Source organism: Ictalurus punctatus, chromosome 13 (genome assembly GCF_001660625.3).
Source record: "Ictalurus punctatus breed USDA103 chromosome 13, Coco_2.0, whole genome shotgun sequence".
NCBI classification, from domain to species: Eukaryota; Metazoa; Chordata; class Actinopteri; order Siluriformes; family Ictaluridae; genus Ictalurus; species Ictalurus punctatus.
The window spans coordinates 21489849-21517697 of record NC_030428.2 but is presented as its reverse complement, the minus strand read 5'-3'; the positions used below and the strand labels follow the sequence as shown (position 1 = coordinate 21517697).

The 27849-nt window shown below is 37.4% G+C and overlaps 1 protein-coding gene across 3 annotated transcripts in view; it reads left to right on the top strand.

Annotated features, from left to right (window-relative positions):
• jakmip3 (Janus kinase and microtubule interacting protein 3) overlaps window positions 1-24036 on the top strand; it is a 57788-nt gene extending 33752 nt beyond the window's left edge. Inside the window, exons 5-23 of one of the 3 annotated variants that reach the window (XM_053685233.1) lie at window positions 3533-3646; window positions 4460-4606; window positions 6988-7119; window positions 7398-7433; window positions 9867-9929; window positions 10413-10535; window positions 10621-10749; window positions 10936-11019; window positions 13483-13545; window positions 14661-14759; window positions 14922-15020; window positions 16864-16917; window positions 17053-17118; window positions 17201-17269; window positions 19193-19270; window positions 20220-20426; window positions 21507-21572; window positions 21766-21838; window positions 23412-24036. In XM_053685233.1, coding sequence (XP_053541208.1) covers window positions 3533-3646; window positions 4460-4606; window positions 6988-7119; window positions 7398-7433; window positions 9867-9929; window positions 10413-10535; window positions 10621-10749; window positions 10936-11019; window positions 13483-13545; window positions 14661-14759; window positions 14922-15020; window positions 16864-16917; window positions 17053-17118; window positions 17201-17269; window positions 19193-19270; window positions 20220-20426; window positions 21507-21572; window positions 21766-21816 — 1680 coding nt within the window. In that variant the 3' untranslated portion in view covers window positions 21817-21838; window positions 23412-24036. Of the gene's footprint in view, window positions 1-3526; window positions 3647-4459; window positions 4607-6987; window positions 7120-7397; window positions 7434-9866; window positions 9930-10412; window positions 10536-10620; window positions 10750-10935; window positions 11020-13482; window positions 13546-14660; window positions 14760-14921; window positions 15021-16863; window positions 16924-17052; window positions 17119-17200; window positions 17270-19192; window positions 19271-20219; window positions 20427-21506; window positions 21573-21765; window positions 21839-23411 lie in introns of all 3 variants that reach the window. The other 2 variants (XM_017482722.3, XM_017482719.3) reach the window with 2 other exon arrangements.
• Window positions 24037-27849: the final 3813 nt, after the last annotated feature.

Below are 27849 nucleotides of genomic sequence, written 5' to 3'. Positions count from 1 at the left end.
CCTGCTGTTCAGAAATCAATATGGCCTCCAGTCAGGAAATAGCTCTGATACTCAAGCTTCTTCAGAGCATCATGATGATTGTCATCAGAACAACAAAGGTCATCATGATCTGATGAAGGTTTAGTGCTTGACATTGAACATGTTTTTATTTTCAGATTTTTTTCTACATGTCGGTGTGTGTACTGTATATATATATAGTGTTCGTGGCATTTTACTGAAACTTAGTGGCAAACTGTGCATTTTAGAGCCTAAGACATAGATTTTACACTTATAAGGAAACAATTTTAAATCAAACCAATCATGTATGTTCCTAAATATGGTGAATAAATGTTTAAAAATCACAGCGATCACATTTTTCCCCATTCTGATGTTTGAAGCGCTTGACCTGTATCTGCATAATTGTGCTGCTTCCACATGATTGGCTGATTGGATAACTGCATACATTAGCAGATGTACAGGTGTTCCTATTAAAGTGGACAGTGAGTGTAAAATGAAAGTTTTATTCCACTATTTGCAGGCGATTCTATGAAATAATAATGAACTAAAATTACAGCCAAGAATTGTTTCCATTTTTATTTCAACAAAGTGCTTAAACCTTCTCCAAAGGCCCTAAGGATACTCTGCTGAAACTAGAACAGGCACTGGGCCATGACATAGCAGTAAAGCCATACCAAACAATATGGAACACGATTTTCTACGATTGGTGGTTACTCAGAGCTACTGGTGGCACAGAAATTAAGCTTGTAACTGACTTTCCTGATTGGTGCGTTAAGGCTCAAACCTCACCAACCCAACATTCCCCCCAAAAAAGTTTTTAAAATATGAGCCTGGCTTTGGATTGCTTGGAACGTCAAACTAAATGTGAAGTTTGGGAATTTCATCAATTTTTCACTTGTCATTTGAAGCTTACATAGAAAAAGTGAATTCAAACCTAAACCATATCTGACAGCGTAATCTCACCTATTTATGGTTCAGGATCTCAGGAACTGTTTGGAGTTTGTCGGAGACTGTTGGGTTGGTGATGCATCAGATTGGATTTTGTTACTTCAGCACCCACGGCAACATTCACCACAACCTGCTTAAGAAGAACACTAATAACCACTTCCCTGTCTATACTCACTGTAAACACTTTCCTGATTCATTGCTGGCTTCAGCTCTGATTGCTAACCTGGCAGGTTGCGCCGTGCCAAACTGGGGTTTTGTATTTGTGAAAGCTTTCTGTTTTTCTTTTGCTAAATATATATTTTATTTAAACCCTTTAAGATGTGTTTCTAAACTATTTCTTTTCAATACCGGTGTTGCATAATCCTAGCATGTGAATGGACCTCCTTAATGTTTGCCCTTAATGCCTTAAGAGCAGAACAGTTGATACACCCACTAATACACAGCATACTAACTTTAGCAGTGAAAAAAAAAATAGCTCATTGTTTTACTTAGTGAAGAAAAAATAATATATAGTATGTAGGATTAGAGAAACAACAATAGTCATGATACTACAGTAAGGATACAACAGTGCTGAAATGATTAGTCTGTTTTTGAGGCACTGTTATTTTATTATAATTTAATAATTAATATTTTTATATATATATTTATATACAGTTTAACATTTATTTAGCAGTTGTATGTATATGTAGAAATTACTGTATTACTGCTGTGGAAATATATATATATATATATATAGATATATAAATATATAGATATATATATATATATAGATATAGATAGATAGATAGATAGATTGGTGTTTTAGCGGTTAAGGCTCTGGGTTACTGATCAGAAGGTCGGGGGTTCAGGCCCCAGCACTGACAATCTGCCACTGTTGGGCCCTTGAACAAGGCCCTTAACTCTCTCTGCCCCAGGGGTGCTGTATCATAGCTGACCCTGCGCTCTGACCCCAGCTTCCTGTCATGCTGGGGTATGCGAAGAAAAGAATTTCACTGTGCATATGTTTATTATAAGACTAATTTTTATATATATATATATATATATATATATGTATGTGCGTGCGTGTGTGCTGTGCTGTGCTGGGCTGTGCTCTCTGGGAAGGAGGGATACTATACTCTTAAACTGCCCTGTGATCTAGCATCACCAGCAGTTCAATAAAGAATGTGGTTGCCTGGGCTCGGAGGAAGCATGTGATAGCCTTCTCCTGCCCTGGTTGGTAGCAGCTGTATGATAGGGGAGAGCTGGCTGGTGGGTGGGAATAAAAAAGAAATGAATAACAAAAAATGAATGAAAATAAAATCACCATAAATGATTTTGGGTTTTTCACCCAGGATTAGTAGTCATCTAGACCATAGTTTTTCCAGTCTAACAGTCCATTATATCTAATAATAATAATAATAATAATAATAATAATAATAATAATAACGTAACACAAATTAATTTGTGTTGGTTGAACCTGTTGCATTTGCATATTGGCTGCTACCTTAGCCTGATGAAGCTCAGTGCATTTTGTCCTTTTTTGTTGTTGTTGTTGTTTTTTTTTTTTAATAAACCAATTTTCCCTAGTAGTTATCCCCTACACATGCTGTCTAAATGATATACACATTAATTATTAATAGATTGTCTCCTGCACTGGGTATGCGCCTCTCAAGGTGTACATTTTGTATAATTGAGTTCTTTCTAATTCTGGATATTTAACTTTTTCTCATTATCTCATTTATCAAGCCCAATATAGTCTTATAAAGATATCTTATATTGTTAGATTCTTACACTCCTAGACAGTTTTCTCTAAGCTAAGCCGGTGGTGAGTCCCAAGGCAGATGTAGAACAGTCTTATTTCACACTTCCTGTAGAGTGATAACTGCATGAAATATCACCTGTGTAGTGCTGTGAGAATATAAGATGAGAAAACACACATCTTATACATCCCAAACTGTAAGATTCACACATTTTTCCACCTACACCCTGACTTCACAACCTTTACCTTTACCGTATCTTTTTTCTTTTCTGTATTGAAATTGTACTGTTGGCTGATTTTAGTTATTTGTTTGATTTTTTTTCTCTTTTTTTTGTTCAGCAGCAGCTGCCAGTGGATTTGCTCTCTGTGGCCTTTCAGTGCTTCGTATTTCAGATGTACCGTACACATTATTCTCAGTGTTTACAGTGATAAGCTTTAGAGTACATTTTCATGTTTGAGTAATAGTACAACTTTCCTGGGATTAAAAAGAGTAAGCTACAACTATAAACTCACTATACTGTAATTTTAACTTAAATATGGTGCTTGTGTCCTCTTTTGTGATACTAGATTTGAAAAAAAAAAAAAAAAGGAAGTGATCACAACAACCTCCATAAAACCCCGTGGAAGTGAATTTTATTTATGTCTTCTTGGCATTATAGTCTTATCCAAACACAAACCAGTTTATTGTTAAACATTTGTAAACACTTATAATTAAACTATAGCCTTTCCTGAACAGCTGAGGAATGTTTGAGGCCTGACAGCAGGCATTCGATGTGTTATTATGCTGTACATGCTGTACCCCAGCGGTTAGTTCCAGTTCTCTGCAGTCGGTTTGTGTTTCAGGTACAGCAGTTGGATGAGAAGGACGCTCGTCGTTTCCAGCTGAAAATAGCGGAACTGAGTGCCATCATTCGCAAGTTGGAGGACCGCAACGCTCTTCTCTCAGAGGAACGTAACGAGTTGGTGGGTCACGGATTCTTAATCTAGGAAATGTAAGGTTGAATTAATGCTTTAGAACATGTTGATGTGGAATTAATGAGTTGAAAATTATCCTGAGATGGAAAAATGTAATGGGCCAAAACTTGCTAGTCAATTTTTATCAATTGGGCAAATAGCTAACAGGAACATGAGTTTTCGTATTAACATGTTGAACAAATTGAGGACATTTATCAATGAGGGTGTGAGATTTCCAACTGTGGCAGTCTTGAGGCATCCTGCTTTTAATTTAAACCCACTATCTTCCAAACACAAGCTCAAAAACCTAACCTCTGAGCCACCACCGCCCTTAATTCTTAACAATACTGAACAACAACCATTTTTAACAGTCCTTGTTGTATTCTCTGAGATACAACACATATATATAATCATGTTTGGCAGTGGTGGCTCAATGGTTAAGGCTCTGGGTTACTGATCAGAAAGTCGAGGGGTCAAGCCCTAGCACCGCCAAGCTGCTACTGTTGGGCCCTTGAGCAAGGCCCTTAACCCTCTCTGCTCCAGGGGCGCCATATCATGGCTGTCTCTGACCCCAACTTCCTAAGAAGCTAGGATATGCGAACAAAATAATTTCAATGTACTGTAATGTATATGCGACGAATAAAGACTTCTTCTCGATCAAGACAGGATTAGAGATCAGTATATTAGATGGAATCCAGGTCTTTATTCACAAAATGTACCACTGCTCAATTATATAGACCATTTATGTAAAGGTTGCTATTATAATGCATGTAAATGTGTCTACTCACATTTATGTCTACGTATGTGTTTTTTAATCCACAGCTGAAGCGTCTCCGTGAGGCTGAAAGCCAATATAAACCACTTCTGGATAAGAATAAGCGTCTGAGTCGTAAGAACGAAGAGCTGGTTCATGCTTTCAGACGCATGGAGAATAAACTACGCTTTGTCACGCAGGAGAATATAGAAATGGTGCTTCACACATTCAACATGCTTCATCTAATAGCATTTACATTATAAACCAAAAGCTCTGAAACTTTGAACTTTGCGTTTAAAACATTAACATAAAATGCACATCGAGATACTTCAGTCGTGTTTGACTCCTCAATCAGCTGCTTGCATTTTATATTTAACCGAGACAGGATCACTTTATTTTCATGCTCAGCACCAGAGAACCTGCTGTACACTGTGTTTTTCTCTGTCAAGTGCATTAGTGTTGTTGGGTTTCAGATCTAATTGTCCATATTCAACCACAGTGCACCACCAACATTATAAGAACAACAATTGATTCTTTCTGCTGCATTATGAAGCTCACAGAAAGATCAATTTTACTGTGTACTGTAAATAACCCTGGAGGCTCTTACAGGAATATAGCTGTTGTCAATTGTTTTCAGTATGAATGTTTATTTATCATTGCTATAATGGCATGTAAACCAAATATGATTTTTGCAAAGTGTGGCTGGGAATGATTCAAGGCTGGTGGTGTTCAAATATCAGTCAAGTCATTAGAATTAATCATCTACTGTATATGCACAAGATATAAATCAGTAGCTTGGTTTCAGTACTCATAAATACCCACTTTCTTTCCACTTGACCTTTACAGTAGCAGTAAATTAATTAGCTCTGATCTGATCTGTCAGATCTGTCAGCACCACTGAAACTGATCTGGCTCTTTTAGAAATCAAAATTAGCATTATGCTTGCTATGGTACATTGAAGAATTCTCCTTACCAGTCCTAAAACAAAAAACTTAAAAAACAAAAAATGCCCCTATTTGTCTCGCTAAAATTCACCAGATAAGCTCTTCACCTTATGCTCCTGTATGTTTGAGCAGAAACAAGAGAAAATGTGTCATGCTGATGTGATGACCATGGTCTATCATATGCCTGTCTTATGTCCCAGATTAAAACACATTTAAAAGATGTATTAATCTTTAAAAAAAAAAAAAAAAAAAGGGGGGGGGGGGGGGGGGTAGCTATCTAACTAGCATTAAGTGACTATTAAACAAGCTAGCATGGAAACAAGGGGCAAGCTAGCATGAAAAAAAGGTTTAATAGCCAGCTAACAAGCATTACCTGGCTGTTAAACAAGCTAGCATGGAAACATGCTAACTAATACTTCTGTAACGTATTAAATAAAACTAGATGGCTAATGCCATCACTGTTGTAGCTAGACACAAATAGCTATATAGTAATCATAATTAATTATCCATCACTCTATAAGTGTAAGTATGAAATAAAATAAGGTACTGATCAAGATGCTGTAACACCAACACACTATTAACGTAATAGCTAGATGGCCTGCGAGTGTCCAAGCACTAAACCAAAACATACCTCTGATTAATTAGTAAAACGTGCTAATTACACAACATTATCCTACTGGAAAACCAAACAACAACAACAAAAAACAATAGAAACCATCACAGAAATTATAATGGTTTCCACTACAAATGCTATTACAAACCATCAGCTATCCATTAAAATCATTACCATTATTGGTCCTTAACGGTATCCACTAGACATAACATGCCATCAATAGAAGGCAAGAAATTACCAGTAGAGACCCACAGGGACCCTTAAAGTTTCCATTAAAACCAATCCAATTCCCATTATAACCATTAAAACCTTACAAATTACAAATTCTATGAGGATGTCTGTTTTTTTTCAGCAGGGTACAAAAAAAGGTTCAATTAGACTTATTAACCATGTGTAATCTATCTTTAAATCTCTGACAACATTTGGTTCCATGATGCTCATCACCATATTATACAGTTGTAATGTAATGTGCTCAGGGAACATTAGGCTGGCTGGGGCTAAGCAAACAGTGTCATGTGGTAGAAGGCTAAAAAGGAATATGGTTTAATAATATGACCTTCTATAATTCTATTAACTGAGAATTAAATAGTATAAAATATTAAATAGGCTACTTTATATTGATACGCTATCAGTGCAGTAGCTAAACATTACCTCAGAAACCTGCATGCAGCTAGATAGCTAAACCAGAAAACCTGGAACTAAGATATACTTTAGGTGATATATCCAGTAAACCTATATGACTGATTAACACAGTAGTATTAAAAGTTAAATCATTTACAAAGGTTTAAACTACCTCTTATTGTATATTTTCTTTAATATCTGTAGTGATTTTATGTTGATAATGATGCAGAGGGAAGATTAGCCTGCCTGGAGTGTGGCATACACTAAGATTAATGACCAGTCCTAAACTAACAGTGAGGTAGAAGTGCTAATGCTAATCTAATAATATGTGTATGTAGAGGCTAGTGGATAATGTTAAGCTAACAGTGGTGCATGTGGAATGTATTAGTTGCTTACTGCAGTGTTTTGTGTCTGTCAGCGGGAGAAGGTGGGGACTCTGCGCAGGCCGAGCTCTCTGAATGACCTGGACCAGAGCCATGAGGAAAGGGAGATGGAGTTCTTGCGTCTGCAGGTCCTTGAGCAGCAAAACATCATTGATGATTTGTCTAAGGTCCAGCCTTGTTATTTCTCCTGCTTACTCCCACTCTCACACAACCCCCCTATTACATGTGCAATTATTTGCTTTCAGCCAGGATTAAAATGTTGCAGGTTAGCAATTACAGCTAATGAAATGTATTAGCAAAAAGCATAAACGTCATGGTGGCAATAAGCATCATGTAGATGACATTTATTCCAAAAATAAACAGAGAATAATATCATTTTTATAGAGTTGTATGTTGTACTTTACTTGTCCTGGATAATTATTTGTTGGTTGTTTTTATTTTTCAGGCACTTGAAACTGCCGGATATGTGAAGAGTGTAATAGTAAGTTCTGTCTTGGAAACCGAAACATATTCATTATTTTATTGATGCAGTTGTGCTTGAGTAAGAATTAATTGTGTGTAAATACACTCTATGTATTGGCAAAAGTTTGTGTACCACTGACTATCACAGCCATATGCGATTCTTCCCCAAAGTCTTACCACAAAGTTGGAAGTACACAATTGTATGCTTAGCATTATAATTTCCCTTCACCGGAACTAAGGGGCCCAAACCTGTTCCAGTGGGACAATGCACCGGTACAAAGCAAGCTCCATGAAGACATGGTCAAGGTTGGAGTGGAGGAACTTGAGTGTCCTGCACAGAGTCCTGACCTCAACCCCACTGAACACCTTTGAGATGAAGTGGAACGCCAACTGCACCCCAAGCCTCCTCGCCGAACGGCAGTACCTGTCCTCAGTAACACTCTTGTGGCTGAACGGACACAAATCCCCACAGCCACGCTCCAAAGTCTAGTAGAAAGCCTTTCCAGAAGAGTGGAGTTATTATAACAGCAGAAAGCTGGACTAAATCTGGAATGGGATATTCAAATAGCACATATGGGTGTGATGGTCAGATTTTCACATGCTTTTAGCCACATGTTTAGCTGAGCTTAATTATTTTAAATGTCTACAGCATTGATATTCAGCTTACAGACCTTGTTCACAGGCAATTAGTGCCTCTTTCCAAATAAACATAGGAAAACATTAGCTAGGGCAGACTAACAATAATGTCTCAGATATTAGCTAGCATGATAATAACTTTGAATTAGCTGAATACAAATAGCACTCACATACAAACTCTCACAATAAAAAAAAAAAAAAAGTGTGAGCAGTATCAGATACTTAGTCAGTATCATACTGTCAGATCTGTTAAAGTTTAGGTTTGTTAGAAATATAGATCGACCCCTTTTGAAGCTGCCTGATGCTAAAAAAAAAATCACTTTATGACTTTATAAATATATTATTATAAAGAAATGTAGTGTTATAAGATGTAATGAGTAGAAAATAGTGATTTTTCTGTAATGTAGTGAATCAGGTGTATTAATCAGCCCGTATAGGATTTTGCGGATTTTTTTATTTTATTTTTTTTTTGTGTGTGATTGCTGTGGGCAAAAATGCTTGATTTTATTGCAGCTTTTTTGTGCTTTTTTTTTTTTTTGCAGAAAACTACTTGAATTGGTGAAATTGCACACAATTGTCTTACACAGTGATGTTTGTTGGTAAATGAGACCTTTTAGCTGTACTCATGTTCGACACACATGAATCAAAGGTGGCTTTGGTTGAATGTGAGTTGTGATGACGTCACCTGGCGCGTCTTGGCCCAAATCTACAGAAAATCTGCGGTAATTTTGAAAAATTGCAAGCTCCTCAGATTATTGCGGAGTTTCCTTGATTTTGTGTTCATTTCTGCAATCCTGGAGGGACCGATTAATGGAAGAAAACCTCAAGTAATATACAGATGCTTAAGAACCATTTTTAAGTACAGAAACAGTAAGTAATTGTTAGTCGGACTAAAGGTCTGATGCGAATCAGCTCATAAAAGTCAGTCACCATATCCTATAAGGATTCTGTGTGACTTTCTTTTTAAAAGTGTTTTAAACTTTCAGAGGAACCAACTTTACCAGTTACTGTAGGTTCCACGTGTTATTATGTCAGTTTTGGCTGTCTAAAGTTGCATGGAGAGATGGATGTATTTACACGTGTGTAACATTTGGCTAAAATGTGCGATCTGGCTCAAATCTATTTTAATGACATATTTGGTGTATTTATACCTGCTTTGTTATGTGGATATAATCCTGGTGGTTAGTATGAATGAAATGACTGATTGTAAATGGATTCATAGTTACAGTAGTTATGGTTGGCTTAGTAGTTTAATCTGCATCACTCCAGGTGGAAATTTTGAATTAGATCATTTGCACATAGTGTAAAATAGCCACATTCACACAGTAATGCAGCATATGACAGTAACAAAACCTGGTTTTTATCTTCAAATATCCAAGTTAGTGGTGCACTACACTTCAATATTTATTCTTCTCTATTTACATGAACAATAACATTTACATTTTCAAACCAAAATTATCTTCAGTAATGAATTCACTGTGGAAGGTGTGTTAAAAATTAACCCTCCGTTCTTTTTCTCAAAGGATGAATAACATTTGCATTAGAAATATACACGTTAGCCTATGTAAGTGAGGTGGAGAAAACAGAATGCTTCTTTTTTTTTTTTTTTCTTTTTTTTTTTTTAGTATAAATCATGCAATACATCCCTTGTGTTCTGAAGCATTGGGTCAGCTTTGTTATGATTGTTTCGTTTTGCAGGTCCACCAGGGCTTAGGTTGTTTATTAGTGGTCTATCTAGTGATGTTTAGTTCATGAATAAGAATGAATTCTTTATATAAATGATTGGGCTATAATTCCTGGTTTTCTGACCTTTTAGGAGAGGGACATGCTGCTCAGGTACAGGAGGCAGGACCCGACACGCAGGAGGAGGAGTCTCAAGGTTTGTAAGGTACCCTGTGCCTGAGTTAGCAGTTTAGTGGGCAGACACTACTAATGACCTGATTTTGAAACAGTCTTTTCATACTCTTGCTAATGAGTAGAGACTAACTTTTAATTAAACAGAAGGTCAGCTCAACAGACGAAACGGATAAAACAGGATATATACAGACAGTTTGCATGTTCTTCCTGAAATTTGGGGGTTTCCTCCAGGTACTCCACTTTCCTTTGCGTTGTAGGCTGACTGGCATTTCCAAATTGTCCATACTGTGTGAACGTGTGTGTGTGTGTGTGATTGTGCTCTGGTATGGGTTGGCACCCCAGCCAAGGTGTCCCCTGCCTTGTGCCCCAAGATCCCTGGGATAGGCTCAGGCTCCCCTGCGACCCTGTGTAGGATAAGCTGTATGGACAATGAATGGATGGAATATCTTTAGTGTGCATGTTTTGTCCTCTGTTTTTCTCCCCGTTGTCAATTTCTTTCCTGTAGCCAGTGATTGAGACATTTTTTGGCTATGATGAAGAAGGCTCCATAGACTCTGACGGCTCATCCATGTCCTACCATACAGACCGAACGCCCTGTACACCTGATGATGATCTGATGGATGAGGAGGTGGGTGCACCATTGTGCACATTTCTTTGTGATAGAGTTGCTCTGTGTGTTTGTGTTTATCTTTTCGATTGTGTAATATTTGTAGGGAATGCTTAAAGAGGAGACAGAACTCAGGTTCCGTCAGCTGACGATGGAGTACCAGGCTCTGCAGCGTGCCTATGCCTTGCTTCAGGAACAGGTCGGAGGAACTTTTGATGCTGAAAAAGAAGTCAAGGTAAATTACAACTACAATGTACATAGTAAATTAGTTTCCGGCTTACTTTTGGACCCTAGTGTGTATCAGAATTTATCAGGTCTTTTTGCTGCTGGAATGTAAAGGAGTTTATTAATTTTCAGTAAATAGTTTTAGGCTTTTATTTTTAACACAACCATCAGTGATGTCACTATTTGTCTTGTGCAGATACGAGAACAGTTGCAGGCAGATCTAACCCGCTACAAGAGCAGAATAACAGACCTGGAGTGTGTGTTGAGTCAGCAGGGCCAGGTAATCCTGCATTATGCTTCTTGTTATTGACCACATGGCCATCATGGTTGCATGAAAAGATTTCCTCCCTACTGAGAACTGTTCTTTTGAGACTCGTTTTCAACTTCTCCCCCTCACCCACACACACACACACTCTACTGGACACTCATTGGGCTCATCTCTGAGGGGGTTGAGATGGTGCTAGACTTCAGGAAGAACCCAGCCGCACCCGCTCCCATCATCCTGTGTGTCTCCCCAGTCGATACTGTGGACTCCTTCCGCTTCCTGAGAACCATTATTACCCAGGACCTCAAGTGGGAGCTGAACATCAGCTCTCTGATTAAAAACGTGCACAAGAGGATGTACTTCTTGAGGCAGCTGAAGTAGTTCAACCTACAAAAGACAATGATGTTGCACTTTTACACCTCCATCATTGAGTCAATACTCACCTCCTCCATCACTATCTGGTACGCTGCTCCCACTGCCATGGACAAGGGCACAATGCAGAGTGTCATTCATTCTGCTGAGAAGGTGATTGGCTGCAATCTGCCACCCCTTTATAACCTGTACAGTTCCAGGACCCTGAAGCGGGCAGTTAAGATTGTGGCTGAACCCTCTCACCCTGGACACAAACTTTTCGAGGCACTCCCCTCAGGCAGGAGGCTGCGGTCCATCAAGACCAAAACCTCACGCCACGAAAACAGTTTCTTTCCTTCTGCAACTGGCCTTGTTAATAATACCCACGACCCACCATGGTCTCTTATCCGCCTCCATGGACATTACACATATTAATGAAAAACCCCATATTGTTGTTTCATATGCATTACATTAACGCACACAACTCAGACTGCTATACTGCACCTTCTTACTTCAAACTGTGAGCATTTTATAACGTTCTCTCTTTTACTTTCTTATTTTACCTTGCAAATGTTTATTTTATTAATATTTTTATTTCTTGCATTTTACTATAATTGTTAAGCACCAGTACACCAAGACAAATTCCTTATACGTGTAAACCCATGGTACTTGGCAATAAAGGTAATTCTGATTCGGATTCACTTTCATAAATTACACTGGAAACAGCCTCATAGATTGCTCTTATGAAAAAAAGCTCTGAATGTCAGTTAGGAGAGCATGGCTGTAGTCTTTCACTCTGGGCTCTTAGAGATAACCAGCTGGTAGGCACAGTGCTCTTGCTTTCCAATGAGAGTGTGAGTAGACTATGAGTGTGTCTCTCAGACAGTGCATACCGAACAAAGATGTCATTTCCCTTCAGTCATTTGACTGGGAAGAGATAGATCAAGTGGAAACAGTGAAACTTAATGAGGTCTGCTGACGTACGGCACATTAACCAGTGCACTAAATCCAGTCTAGATCTCACCAAACAAATGTTTTAAAGGAATTTCAAGTTAAAGATCAATTACATTTGAGGTGCAGCAGTTCATTTTAAAACTTTACCCTTGTCAAAGGCCATTCTCATATTAGGAGAACAGGCAGCATGCATACTGTTGATATTTGTGTGCCAGACTCAGAAGATGCTTCACCTGGTCTGTACCTTCTGAATTCGCTTAAGTACCTACTGCTCGGCCATTACAGTACAGTATATACTGATCAGTATGTGTGTATAGCTAGAATACAATCCAGACATATTACACCCAGCATGTTGGCATTGTCACGTGACCAACAACTTAAAAAGAGCTGAGACGTTACCTTCCGCCATGTTTTATTCTGACAGCTCTTCCACACCAGTCCCGTTGCCTTATGGTATAGTGCAGTGTCCACTGACTCCATGCTGCAGAATTTCAGTAGGCCATCTGGGTATTCCTCGCCTACTGTTTTATGAATACTGAGAATTCGGTCATACTACTCATTTGGTATACTGATTTTCGCCTAATGTATAGTAGGGTTATTCGGATGCAGTACTGGACTTTCCTGAGCCATAATGCTTCTCATTTGCATGTATCTCAGCTAAACATTCTAACATTTTATAGTCTGGTTACCCCCAAAAAAGTGAAAAGTAAGACAACTGTATTTAAAAATTGTCAATGTTGTGCAAGAGCATTGTGGAGATTTTGACAGACGATACCTTTTTACAAGCTGAGTTGATTAGGCTTATGGCCATTTTGTTATCCAACATCCAATGATATTTACTGTGTGAGGAAATAACACTTGGCCACCATGGTTTTACATATCTTTAGGCAGCCTGACCTATTTCAACAAAGTGTTTGTTCAGTTGGCTCCTCATCCGCCATGATCTTTGCAGAAAGAGTCTAGGCATGATTAAATTGTAAACAAAACCATTTCCACATTGTTCTGGTCAAGTAAATACATTTATGAGGTGTATCATATAGGTGAGTTTTTCGCTTATTTGCCAGAGTTCAGCCACAGTGACTTCTGATGGCTTTTCCGGACATTTTCTGTTACTTCATTGCTATCATTCTGCATGGTAATTAAAGCTACCTGTTAATTTATTCTGTCTTTTAGGATACAAAGTGGATCGAGGAGAAGCAGGCATTATATCAGAGAAACCAAGAACTTGTTGAGAAGGTGAATTGTGTAAAACCTGTGTGTGTGTATGTATATATATATTTCATATATATACATATATACATATACATATTTCACACATGAAATCATGGTGGTATTAATTGCTCAAATTTTATCAAAATCTGGTTCACATTTGCATTACAGTCTGCACAGTTGACAAAATATCCGTTTGTACTCATTCTGATCACATCCTCTCTTTATGTCAGGAGCACGCACAGTGACTGTATTTAGTAATACACAGCCCTACTGAAGAAGAAGCTCTTAATGTGATGCATGCAGCATGCTATTTTTAGAAGTAAATACCTTAACGGAAGTGAATTGTTTCTCAAATACACAGGACAAGTAAACTACAGGCAAAAGAAAAACAGTCCACTGAAAGCCATTTAGCAGAAATATAAATAAATGCTGCAAAAACCATAATAAGAGCAGTGGCTAGGGACACAAAATTATTACTGCAGTACCCCGTAATTCAAGTTGAAGTCACTGTTAACCCTACAAATTTACATGCACATTGTATTTTTATATATATTAGTTTTAATTGCTTAAGGCACTTAAATGCAAGTGCTTATGTTTAAAAGCAGTGGTCTAGTGCTATTAAAAAATTATGTTGATTTTCATCAAACTTGATTTCTTGATATATCTTGATTTGGGTTTTTCTACTCAAGAAAAATCAAGCTCAAAGGTATGAACTAAATACAAGTGATTTGCATAGCCCAGAAGATTGACTTATCAGCTATGTAAACCGACTCTGCATATGAGGAACTTTCACCAAATTTTTATGAAACCTTTGAACTTAAGTTGCCAAATCTGAATATAGCAGAACACCCTGCTAAACATCTTCCAATAATACCTATAAAAAATATTTATTGCGATGGTCAATTAATTAGACATGTCATTTGAAATGTTATTTTGCCCCTTGCTCTATTCATTAATATGGGTTTGAACAGGGTTAATATTTCTACTGCAGACTGCTACAGGAGAATCTTAGACAACCGTTTTGGCTTCACTATTCAATAACTGTCCTGTACTGTAAAGTATATGTGTAAAACTCCATTTCCACAACCATTAAGTCAGCAGAATTTTGACATGTTCACGTCTTTTATATTTCCCCTCAGATGAAACATATGGAGACAGAAGAGATGCGATTCAAAAATGAAATTCAGGACGCAAAAGACCAAAATGAACTCCTGGAGTTCCGTATTCTTGAACTTGAAGTAAGTCTGACCGGGGCTGAGGCTGATTAATCTCAAGTGTTACATGTGGACTTTGATCACATCATTATATAGCTAGTCTCTTAACCGTATGATAGCACAGAAATTCATAACTGTGTCCATAATTGGACTTCCCTGAGTGATGTCATTGATTGTGTTCTCTAGGAGAGGGAAAGGAGATCCCCAGCCATAAACTTCCAGAATGTCCACTTCACAGAGGGTATGAGTCCACTGCAGGTGTACCTTCAGGCTGAGGGTGTCACTGTGAGTTCCCATTAATACCCCTGAGTTAAGAACAGCTTGTTATTAGATTTTAAATATAGTGTAGGTGTGTTAACTTTTGTAGTACATAAGTATATAAATGATACATTCAGTTAGACATTCAATCAATTCAAGGTGCATTAACGAGCATTAAAGGTGAAATAGTCGATTTCTTCTTATTCCTTACTTGTACCAAAAAACTGGAAGATATGTAGAACATGATTTTTTTTTTTTTTTTTAAATGGTTAAGCCATGGTCTTAGCAATTTATTAATTCCCTGGGAAAACCTGTTTTGGAAAACGGACTTCTGGTCCAGAGTGCTTGTTTGTGTTTGGATGCACCTCCTGTTAGTCATTTTATAGATATTATATACCCACCTAAGATTCTGGGGCGGAGCTTCATGAACATTGGCGGGAATCATTCACATGTTAACAGTAAGGTGGGTTTTACACCGAGACCCAATCTTGAATAAAATAAATAAATAAATAATACCTAATGCACCTTTAAGGGTCTTCAGTAGCACTTTCTATGAAGGTTGTATATATAATGACCTACAGTATGGATTCATTCATACCATTCTGTAATGCATAATTATCATATGCCATTGTACAAACTGTTTGAATTATTTATGAAAATGTAATTGCCATTAATCGTATGGTTTATAATGTATTTAGAAATTGTTAACAGGATGCCATATAAGTAGGGTTTTTAACACTACATACAGTATATAACAAAATGCCAAAGAAATTTCAGAAGTGGTAAAGTTATAGAGTTTCATTTCCTGATGATCTCTCTGCTACAGTTAAAAAAAAAGTAAAAGCCAGGTATAATGTGCTATACAAAGTGGGCCCATTTTTTTTTTTTTTTTTATAGTGATGATATAACATGTTATGAACACTACTTATAATGTACCATGTTAACAATACTTAAGGCTAAAACTAAAACTAGCTGTAAACTGTAACGCTGTAATTCATTATAAATATGACCTTCGTAGAAAGTGTTACTGGCTCAACAGCGGCTCTATCACAGTCCTAGCATTTGTACTTGCAATCTTCTGGTCACTGATCTTAATTATTGAGCTCTCAATGTATTACATGAGGTTATCTCTTATTAACAGCAACAGCTGATACATTTAAAACAAGTATGTAAAATAGCACCAGACATTACATAATAGGGTTTTTTTTAGCTCCAATCTTGAGCAGTGATATCCATTTTCCTAGGAAGTCTTATTGATCCAAGCCTCCACGCTAGATATCACATTTATGTTGGTACTGGACTTGTATAATAAATCACACTGAAAAAAACATGAAACACAAATCACAATACCTTTTTTTTCCTGGAATGTGATGGATTGATGGGTGAAACAAGATATTTGGACATGAAATAATAAATGGCTGTGTGTTAGTTTAAAATGTTATTCAGTTGACATCATTTTCTCCCCTCATGCATACGTGTTGATATGGTCAAACGTCAAATGTTTAAAGAGGTGGGGTCATTTCAAGAAAAAGTATGGAAAAAACAGGATTTTTTTTCTCTTTGAAGTAAAACTGATGAACTGTGTATAAACACTGACATGAGCTAACCAGGTAAAAATAAATTTGGTTTGTTTTCAGTAAACATTTTCAAACTATACAAAAAGTCACATTATAGTAACAAACATTTGAGAAAGCAGTGCTTCAGCTGGGTCTCACTGACGTAATCTCAACTGCATATTACTTTTTTGTACTGAACTAATAAAGTGCTTATCGAATGTGGTGGGTATTTTTATTTTCTCATTACCTGATTAGATCTGATTCTTAGAAATTCTGCTCTTAACTGTCCTGTAATGCTTTCTCCCATTCATCAGGACATCGTTATCATAGACCTGATGAAGAAACTGGACATTCTGGGGGATAACGCCGTAAGTGTATGTTCATTTCATACATAACTGTGTGTGTGTCTAAAGATGCTTAGGTGCTAAAATGTCCAACTGTTTGTTGTACAAATGGATCTTAGTGTTTTAAATGACTCTTTACATCTGATCTCTGTCACACAGAATCTGAGCAATGAGGAGCAAGTGGCCGTCATCCACGCCAGGACAGTATTAACATTAGCAGAAAAGGTACTGTTTGTACTCTCAGTCTATTCATATTTATTTCATTTACTCATTTGCATTTTTTTATGTTGTGTCTTTTTCTTTTCAGTGGCTAGAGCACATTGAGGTGACAAAATCAGCATTACAGCAGAAAATGCAGGACATAGAGAGTGAGAAGGTAAATGCATAAATAATTTCATTTAAAGATATTACACAATGGATCTACAGTCAATTCAAGAAGTATTGGCATTCTCCAGGAACATGAGCAAAGATGAATTTATCAAATAAACTCCACAATTAAGGTCTTTTGGGTTGAAAGCGTTTGATTTTCACTGTAGTTATGGATGGCAGATAGATTTTACATGTGCACAACCATACACACTTACCGTCCACTTTAGTAGGAAGATCTGTACACCTGCTCATTTGTGCAGTTATCCAATCAGCCAATCAAGTTGCAGCAGTGCAATGCATAAAATTATGCAGATACAGGTTAATTAGTTAGCTTTGGTTAATGTTCACAACAAACATCAGAATGGGGGAAAATGTGATGTCTGGGACTAAACGTGGCAGAGTTGTTGTTGCCAGATGTGCTTGTTGAGTATTTCATAAACTGCTGATCTCCTGGGATTTTCACACACAACAGTCTCTAGAGTTTACACAGGTGTCTTTTGATCTTTTGTTAAAATAAAATTGACAAAAATACTCTCATAGATATAAAACAATTGCAAACACATGTTAATCAAAAAATATCTTTGTTAAATATGTGTGCAACAATTATTGGCACGCCTAGGAATTCATATGAGAATAATATATTTGAAGTATATTCCCATTGATATTTTAAATTTGTTAGTACACCCGGGTGACTAGTAACAGAAAATTGTTCAACCATGACTTCCTGTTTCACAGGGGTATAAATATGAGGTAACACATAGGCCAAATTCCCTTAGTCATTCATTACAATGGGTAAGACAAAGGAATATAGCTGTGATGTGCGGCAAAAGGTTGTTGAGCTTCACAAAATGGGAAGTGTCAATAAGAAAATAGCACAAGCATTGTAAATGCCCATTTCCACCATCAGGGCAATAATTAAGAAGTTCCAATCAACTGGAAATGGTATGAATCAACCTGGAATTGGACGTGTGTCTATATTGTCTCAGCACACTGTGAAGAGGATGGTTTGAGTGGCCAAAAAATCTCTAAGGATCACAGCTGGAGAATTACAGAAGTTAGCTGCATCTTGGGGTCAGAAAGTCTCCAAAACTACAATCTGAATTCACCTACATCACCACAAGTTGTTTGGAAGGGTTTCAAGAAAAAAGCCTCTACTCTCATCCAAAAACAAATTCAAGCATCTTCAGTTTGCCAGACACTACTGGAACTTCAAATGGGATCGGGTTCTATGGTCAGATGAAACCAAAATAGAGCTTTTTGACAATAAATACCAGAGGTGGTTTTGGTGCACACAGAGAGGTAGCCATATGGAAAAGTATCTCATGTCCACGGTTAAATACGGTGGTGGCTCTTTCATGTTTTGGGGCTGTTTTTCTGCCAGAGGACCTGGACATTTTGTTGGGATACATGGCATCATGGAGTCTATCATTATCAACAGATATTAAATGAAAACCTGACTGCCTCTACCAGAAAACTTAAAATGGACCGTGGTTGGATCTTCCATCAGGACAATGATCCAAAACATCCATCAAAAGCAACACAAAAATGGTTAACTGACCACAAAATCAAGGTCCTGCCATGGTCATCCCAGTCCCCTGACTTGAAACCCATAGAAAACCCATAGGGTAAACTGAAGAGGAGAATCCACAAGCAGGACCAAATAAATTTCTAAAGACATATTTCTTTATATAAAATTTGAATCTTTGTGTGTAATGTTTATTATATACAATAATTTTTGACCATTCTCTTGAAGGGTGCCAATAACTCTGAAGTTGATAACCTGTTTTTGAATTATTAATTAAATGTAAAAGTGTATAGCTCAACAGGTTGTATAATATTTACTGATATGTCTGGTCATAAGTTTAAATGCTCTGTTTTCTTGTGTTAAATTGTGGTGATGTCATTTCCCCTTGTATCTCTTCCTACCCAGGAGCTGTTCAGTAAACAGAAAGGATATTTAGATGAAGAACTGGACTACAGGAAACAGTCGATGGATCAGGCTAATAAGGTGAGCAGGATTGCAGTCCAAAATTAAGTCATGTGTTAAAAATAGAAACGTGTATCATTTGTAAATAATGTTAAATGAATACAGCTGTCCATATTGTCTCTTTATGCCCTCTGCTGGTGCTGATTGGTCATCACTGTTCCACACCCCACCCTCTCTCACACACACTCTCTCTCTCTCTCTCTCTCTCTCTCTCTCTCTCTCTCTCTCTCTCTCTCTCTCTCTCTCATCTATTTTTCCATTTCTCTTTTTCTCTATTCTCCTTCTGTTTTTCACTCTCAACACTCTCCATCTATCATTTGTCTGTTCATCTCCTCTCATCCCTCCTACCTGTTTCTCTTCCCTCTCGCTCTCTTCACCTCTCGTTCCCCTCTCCTGATCTCTATTTATGTCTCTCCTCTCTTTGTCTCTTGATCTCTCCTTTTTTCATGTCTCTCTCTCTTTCCTCTCCTCATGTCTCTCTTCCTTTGTCTTCATGTCTCTCTCTTTTTAATCTCTCCCTGCATCTCTCTCTTTCCCTATCTTCATGTCTGTCTCTCTTCTTATGTCTCTCTCTCCCCTCTCTTCATATCTCTCCCCTCCCTTGTCCTAATGTATTTCTCTCTCTCCCTCTCTCTCTTTCTCCTCTCCTCATGTCTCTATCTTTACCTATCACTATGTCTCTCTTTCTCCTCCCTTCTCTTCATCTCTCTCTCTTTCTTTCTCTCTCCATGCTCCTTGCATCTCTATCTCTTTCTCTCCTCATGTCTCCTCTCCGCTCCTTATGTCTGTCTGTTTACCTATCATTTTCTCTCTTTCTCCTCTCTACTCTTCATGTCTAATTCTTTCTTTCTTTCTCTCTGTCTTTCCCTATATTCCCGTCTCTCTCTCCTCTCTCCTTATGTCTCTCTTTCCTTCTACTCATCACTCTCTCTCTCTCTCTCTCTCTCTCTCTCTCTCTGTCCTCTCTCAGCGGATATTGGAGCTGGAGGCCATGCTGTTCGATGCACTCCAGCAGGAAGAGGCGGGCGCTAAAGTGTCCGAGTTGCTGACAGAAGAGGAACGTGATTCACTGAGGAGAGCTGTCAATCAGTGGAAGAGGCAGGTGCTTAGTGAATTACGAGAGAAGGATTCTCAGATACTCAGAGAGAGAATGGAGCTACTGCAACATGCTCAACAGGTAATCACTGCAAGATATGCTGCGTTTGAAGGCAAGGAGTGGTGAGAAGAACTGAGGCAGATAGGATTAATATTTGATTTCGCTCTGTAATAGCACATTTGGCATGTCTTTCCTGTCCTGGGCTGCTTGGGGGATTAATCTTCACCCACCGGTGACCAGAACTCACCTTGCCATGGGTGCATGTTCACTTATTGTTTTCATTGCCGAACGTGGTGGTGTTTCTGGCCCTGCAGTGCTGTTGGTAGTGTTCTACCCAGTGCAGCAAAAATAGCCAACACTGTCATAAGGTTGGCCAGTTTGCCAGCTAGGGATAATTGTGGTCACATCAGATTTTTTGAAAATTACATTTATACCATGCACTTTTGTCTCGCACTTCCAGGGTTGACGGTTTGATTCCTGCCTCCACCCTGTGTGCGGGGAGTTTGGGAGGGGGGGTTTCCTCCAGGTACTCCGGTCCCCCCCCCCCCCCCCCAATCCAAAGACATGCTTTGTAGGCTGATTGGCATTTCCATATTTTCTGTAGTGTGTGAATGAATGTGCAATTGTGTGTGTGATTGGAGCCCTGTCCTGGGATAGGCTCCAGGCTCCCCCACGACCCTGTGAAAGATAAGTGGTACAGAAAATGGATGGATGGATGACCACTTGTATTTAATTACATTTTCTGAAAATTAGCAGTGTGGAAGAAGGCTTAGCTCTGCCACAATTAGCACAATCACATCATGTCATATAGCCTTGAAAAGCTGCCTCCTGCAGAATCAAGCTAGCGTTTCCATGTATTCCCATTTTCTTTAAAATTCTTATAAACCACACTTACGATCAAGGAAGCACATGAAAATGCATTGTATATTTTCAAAGCTTTTATTTCAAATCTATTTTTTTTATACATTCAGAAACTTACTAAATTTAGATTACATCCCCATCCAGAAGGGTATCACTGAAGAATGTTAATAATTGTTGAAAAACTTTTTATAAGTGAATGTTGTTTCCTTGACTAAACAAACCAATAACAACAAAAACATAGTGTGATATGGAGGTTCACTCATTGCATGTATTTACCTGTGTGTTTTAATCCATACACAGAGAATAAAAGAGCTGGAAGAATGGATTGAGGGTCAGAAACGACAGATTAAGGAACTGGAAGAAAAGGTAAGACATACAGTACTGTGTGTGTGTGTGTGTGTGTGTGTGTGTGTGTGTGTGTGTGTGTGTACGTACGAGTGCATGTGTATGCGACTCGGTAATGTCAAATCTATGTGATTATTTCTTTCCTGAATGACTTCTCCAATTTCTTTTTCTTGTCTGTTCTGTTATTTCATTTTTTCCCCATTTCCATGTTCAGTTTTTATTTTTATTTTTGTTCTTTTCTTTAGCCTTCATTCTTTGGTCATAATTCTTCCAACAGACCAGAAATGGTGAGTACCAACAGAACTAAAACATAGAACACAAAGATTGTTTCCTTCTTCATTGAAGAAAAGTTTATTTGTGTGTAAAGCTTAGATACTTTAAAATGCCGGTTGGTTCTCTTTTTTTATTTGATCAGTAGAAAAAAAAACACCCTGAAAGACTTGCATATTAATCATTATTATTAACATGTGATCTTCGATGGCAGCCAAGATTTACTTTGTAATGACGTTCTTAATGTACTTTTTGGTTTAAAACTCTATTTTCACTTTGGTGAACAATTTCTTACATTACCCACAATGCCGTTCAACTACATGCTGATAGTGATGTCAGTGGGAATTAGCCCTTTGCGTCATCTCTACCTAAAGACAGTGATGCAGCAGCACTTTAATCTGTCCTTTAGTCCTTTAATCTGTCCTGCTCTCTCACCTCCTCATCTGTACACTCTGCTCAACCAGATCAGCTTCCAAAGCTTCAACTTTAATGCTAATACTGCCAGTAACACCTTCACACTCATCATCTGTTAGACTGATAACAAGCCAAGTCAAGTCTCTGCCGGAAAGTGGAAGCTCAGTGGTTAAGACTTTGGATTACTGATTGGAAGGTTATGAGTTCAAATCCCAGCACTGCCAAGCTACCATTGTCAGGTTCTTAACCCTCAATTGTTCGGTTGTATAAATAAGATAAAAATGTAAGGTGCTCTGGATAAGGGCGTCTGCCAAATGTAAATGTAACTCAGTGTGACTGTGTTGTAGTGCTGCATTGCATTCTGGATCTTTGACTCCAGTATTTGCTGTTATCCACTATATCTACTGTATATCGACATTTGATTGATTACACATCTCTGAAAAAAAAACTACGTGAGAAAAGAAGCTCTCGTTCTTTTATTTTTAGACGCTAACAGTGAAACAGGAAATTAAGTGAAATGAACCAACAGTTTAGCACCAGAATCTTCGCACATCACAAATGAAGACACCAATGATAAAACGATCAGAGTCACACTGTGCTTGAATTCCAGAATTTGAATTTAAAAGTGCAGAACCTTCTTATGTCATAATAGTTGAGAACAGAGAAAATCTTGGTGATATATTTACTAGACCCATTCATAGTCTTTATGAAGACACCAAAAGTTATCAGCCATTATTGTTTACATTGTGTTAATTGAAGCATGAAAAAATGCTTGCGCGGACTCCGTTCTTTCTTTCATGTGTATTCACAGTAATACAGTGATGAACTTATACTAATTTATTCAACTGAGCATCATCAACATCACTTAAATACTGAAAACTCACAGAATATACATTATACAGCAATCTCAAATTGAATATTATTAATATTAATCAATACTATTATTAACATTAATTAATACATTTCAATATTAATTCATTATTAATATTGTATTATTATATTAATATTGGAGCAATTACTAATGAGATATGTTGAAGAAATTTGACAGTAAGTTAACAATGAAATTCACTCAGCTGGGTGTCCACCATTACTCATGGCTGATTTAAGGCATGTGACTGGACTGTGATCAATTTTTCCATAGCATGGCTATAGTGAGATGTTATTTTTGTTATTTAGTTCACAGGTTTCCAGACTGCTTTCTGCCTTCTGTAATCGAGATCAACTGACAGATCCGTAAGCAGCTTTGATCGGGAAGGCCAGTGATCATCTAAGACTAAAGCTGATCTCACAGCTTCGACTCAAGCGTCTCATTTGGGACCTACAACTAGAGGAATATGGTGCTCTCTGTCTCTCTTTGTCTCTCTCCAGTGGAGTTTTTAATCCTGCTGATCTTTGGACTCTGCTCTGTGTGACTTCTTGCGTGTGGAATTCAAGGAGTCTTAAACTGAAGCGTGCTCTCCTTTCCCTGCTAAGCAGGTGGTGCTGGAAGCTGCTTCCCTTTGGAAGCCTGGTGGAATGGAGGTGTTACATTCAAATCCTTCCCCCTCACTGTTTACACTCACTCTTATTTGGTTCCCTATGGCACAAATACCAGTGCCTGCTCTCTCTCTCTCTCTCTCTCTCTCTCTCTCTCTCTCTCTCTCTCTCTCTCTCTCTCTCTCTCACTCACACACACACACACATACACACACACACATACATACATCCTACGTAATGGAACTGAAAGCCAAAACCCTTGGGTTATATTTGATTTTTTTTTTTTTTTTTTTTTTATGTAAAAGAGCTGTGTTTCAAATAAATTTCTCAAAAGAGAACTGCAAACGTGAAAGGATGTGCATTCTTTAATCTTGACCAAAAACTTTTAAGAATCCTGTTAAGGTGTTCGATACACTTACACATGAGTCATTTCAGTTGGAATAACAGATTATGGTTTATTGTTGTTGAAAGGTGGCTTTGCTTTGCTATAGATGAAAGTGAAACATTTTGTGATGTTATAACAGCTCCAGCTAAATTTTAGCACTTGCATACAAAGGGATTAAAGAGAAAAGCTAAACGAGAGGATAATGCAAAGCTAATTTTGGTGCACAGCATTAACAATGGGGCTAAATTAATGCCTCTGGAATAATTCATTTATTCATTCATCTTCAGTAACTGCTTTATCCTGATCAGGGTTGTAGTGGATCCAGAGCTTAACCCAGGAAAACTGGGCATGGTGGTGGGAATATACCCTGGACACCCTGTGCAGGGCATTGTGCACACAAACATTCACACACTCGTTCACATCTAGGGGCAATTCCGTCTTGCCATTCCATCTCCTGACATGTTTTTGGAAGGTGGGAGAAACCAGAGAACATGGAGGAAAGTTAAAAATGTAAAGCTCCACACAAACTGTAACTTAGGCTCAGGATCAAACCAGGGACATTGGAACTGTGTGTATTTTATATAATTGCAGCCTTTAAATGCCTAACAACAATTTACTTTAACACTACAATATTTTATTAAACATAGATTTGTCTGCAATGAATAACCTTATATGGAACGCTTAACATTGAATTCTTGATTTAAATCCATATGTAAAATCTCTAATTCATGTTTCCAAAAGAGTTTGTTATAGTCCTGTCCTTTTCTTTTAGGAAGTACTTTCTCAATACCAAAACAACAGTGTTTCTATAAAATGTACAGCAACTGGATTCCTGAAATCAGAATTTCTAATAGCTATGTTTAGCGAATCCTTTTTTATAAGCTTTCCTTGTCTTCCCTGCATACAATAAACCCATTCATCCTAAAAAGAAAACTGAAGGGATATTTAATAGAATTACATCTATAAGTGAATTTAGCTAAAGTATATAGAGGTTGATACTGTTTATGGTTTGGTTTGATTGATGGTGCAGTTTAGTCCTAAACTGCACCTTAGTCCTGTCTTTTTCTTTTTCCTAATTGCAGAAATTATTATTGTCAAAAGGGGGCAGCACATCTCTCTCTTAGCATATTCATTGGATTTAATATTTACATTGACTCAACTGTGCCTGACCTCCAGAGGGGAAAAATCATCATCTTTAATTCAGTGCCTTACTATATATTTAGTTATAGCTTTTTATTTTAAATATCCAGGTATGGAAATGCTGGAATACGTTAATATATTTGGTTTTGCTAAATTAAAAAATACCGTACATTAAGAAGCTAAGACTCATAACAAACTCAAATGAGCTGAATTGGATATTGTGGACTTATCTGCTTTTTCCATTATCTTAATTAGCGGACAAAAAATACATTGTTATATTTATTTTGCATTCTGTGGAATGAAGACCCCACACCCTTTTGTGTCAGCTAAGATGAAGAATAGAAAAGATGACAGGACAAGAGAAGCAGGGGGTAGAAGTAGTCTGGTGAAATGTAGGGCTTTGTGTCTGGCCTTCAGGCCCTCAAAACTGTGTCAGTGGCTTCAAACTGAGTGAGTTCACTCAGGCGGACTGACTGCGACTGAAATAAAAGATTAAAACAGACAGGAAATCAACCGAGATTCAATTTGTGTCTTTACTCTGTGACTGGAAATGAAATGAAACATGCATTGGGGATATTGGAAGACTTATACAGAGTGCAGAAATCTGATAGTAATTGAATATTAATATGTTCTCATTATTAAGAGTTTGGATTTTGGATGTTTCAATCTATAATTAGTGACTGAACTTGCAGTGTTCATGTGACATGTGACTTCCTCTGCTTTGAGTCACACAAACACACTAACTCAGGTAAAAGTACCGCTAATAAAGTAGCAAGAATTTACTCAAGTAAAAGTAGTGATGAAGAAAATTACTCAAGTAAGAGTAAGTTGTCTGATTTAAAACTACTTGAGTAATTACTTTACAGATTCCTCCTTACACTGTTCTACATGTGAGGAACACCATTTTGTACTATTATGATAGCAAACCAAGTAAGCATTGCTGAAGTGAACCCTGCCTCCATGATCAGCATTATAAAAAGAAAGGGAATATTAGTCAAACTTTGTTGGTTGCTTGCTAGGTTTGTTTGCTAGCTAGCTAGCTAGCTCATGTTTCTAGCTACATTGTTAGCTATCTAGTAAAGATGCTCCTTACACATTTTCCCGAGTGTTATTATCTACAGGGTAGGGAGGGTTACAAATGGCGTCATAATAAATTTCACAATATGAAAGTAATGTAAACTGATTACATTTGGATTACTTCAAGGCCACTTATGTAAATAAAGTCAAGAGAAAAGCAATATGATCTAAAATACTTTTATTTAGCGTTTATTTTAAGCTTAAAACATGTTAAATGTTTGGATTTGTTTTAATAAAATAAATAAAAGATCACTGTCCCTGATGCAGGTAACATTACCTCACAAAAGCTAGGGTGACCATATTCTGGTTTTCCAAAAAGTGGACACCTTTTTTTTATTTTTTAAATTTTTTTTAGGGGGCGGGGTTATCAACATTGGTGTGCAAGAAGGCAGGAATTACAGAGAGGGGTTAAAACGATGCAAACATGCGCACACATTGCAGTATTAGACCATAAGCACATCATAAGGAAACTAAAGCCGAATCCTGGACATTCTCTCAAATTTATAAATCCCAGCAGGACGCTTTTTTCAGGTCTGAAAAAGAGGACATGTCCAGGAAAAACAGGAAGTAATACCTTAACAAAAGCATTTCAGAGAACAATTTGTGTTCATTTCTACCAAATGTGCATCGCGACTGGCAAGAGAGAACCAGAACTATAATCAAGCAGCTGTCTATATTGTGTTATGTCAAAAGATTGATTTTTTTGGTTTGAAATGAAAAAAATTGCTATCCTGATAGTATTCCCTTTTTTTTCTTCTTTTTTTTTTACAAAATGTACCTGTAATCTGATTACTTTGTTTTTTGACGTAACCGTAATGGATTACAGTTACCGTTTTTTTGTATCCTGATTACGTAATGGCGTTACACGTATTTCATTACTCCCCAACCCTGATTATCTATAATCTGTAGCAGTACATTCATAGATACACTTTTAACACAATAAGCAATCACCACTGAACTACTCAATTTTAAGTATAATACAAAGTTTTTCATTCTGTAAAATATCAAAAGATCTGGCTAGCTAGTTAGCTCACTCAGCTACCTAATGTACATGTTACTTGTGCATGTTTCTGCAGGTTTGATGTTGAGCTATGAAATAAAATTATCTTTTGAATGACATATTTTGTACATCATTATCACATTGTTGTTGTTTTGTAAGCATAAAACAAATCAAACTTTGTAATGATGATCAAAAATAAATGTAAAAAAAAAAATACTATGATTTAATTATTCTCAAAAAAGTACCATTACAGTAAGCCACATTCTCAAGTACTGTAATGAGAGTGCAGTACATGTGGTTGGTTACTTTCCGCCCCTGCGCATGACACCTCTGTAGTGTTTATTATTATGTAGAGAACTAGATGAAGGTGAGAGCTGTTTTTTTTATTTAAAAAATTTGTGTGTGTGTGTGGTTTTTTTATTTTATTTTTTTTTTTTTTATTTTATTTTTTTTTTTTTTGGTGTCTGCCTACTACATGTGATTGTTACACTTCTGTAGTTTACTAAGTGCTCGTGCTCCAGGGGACACATGGATAA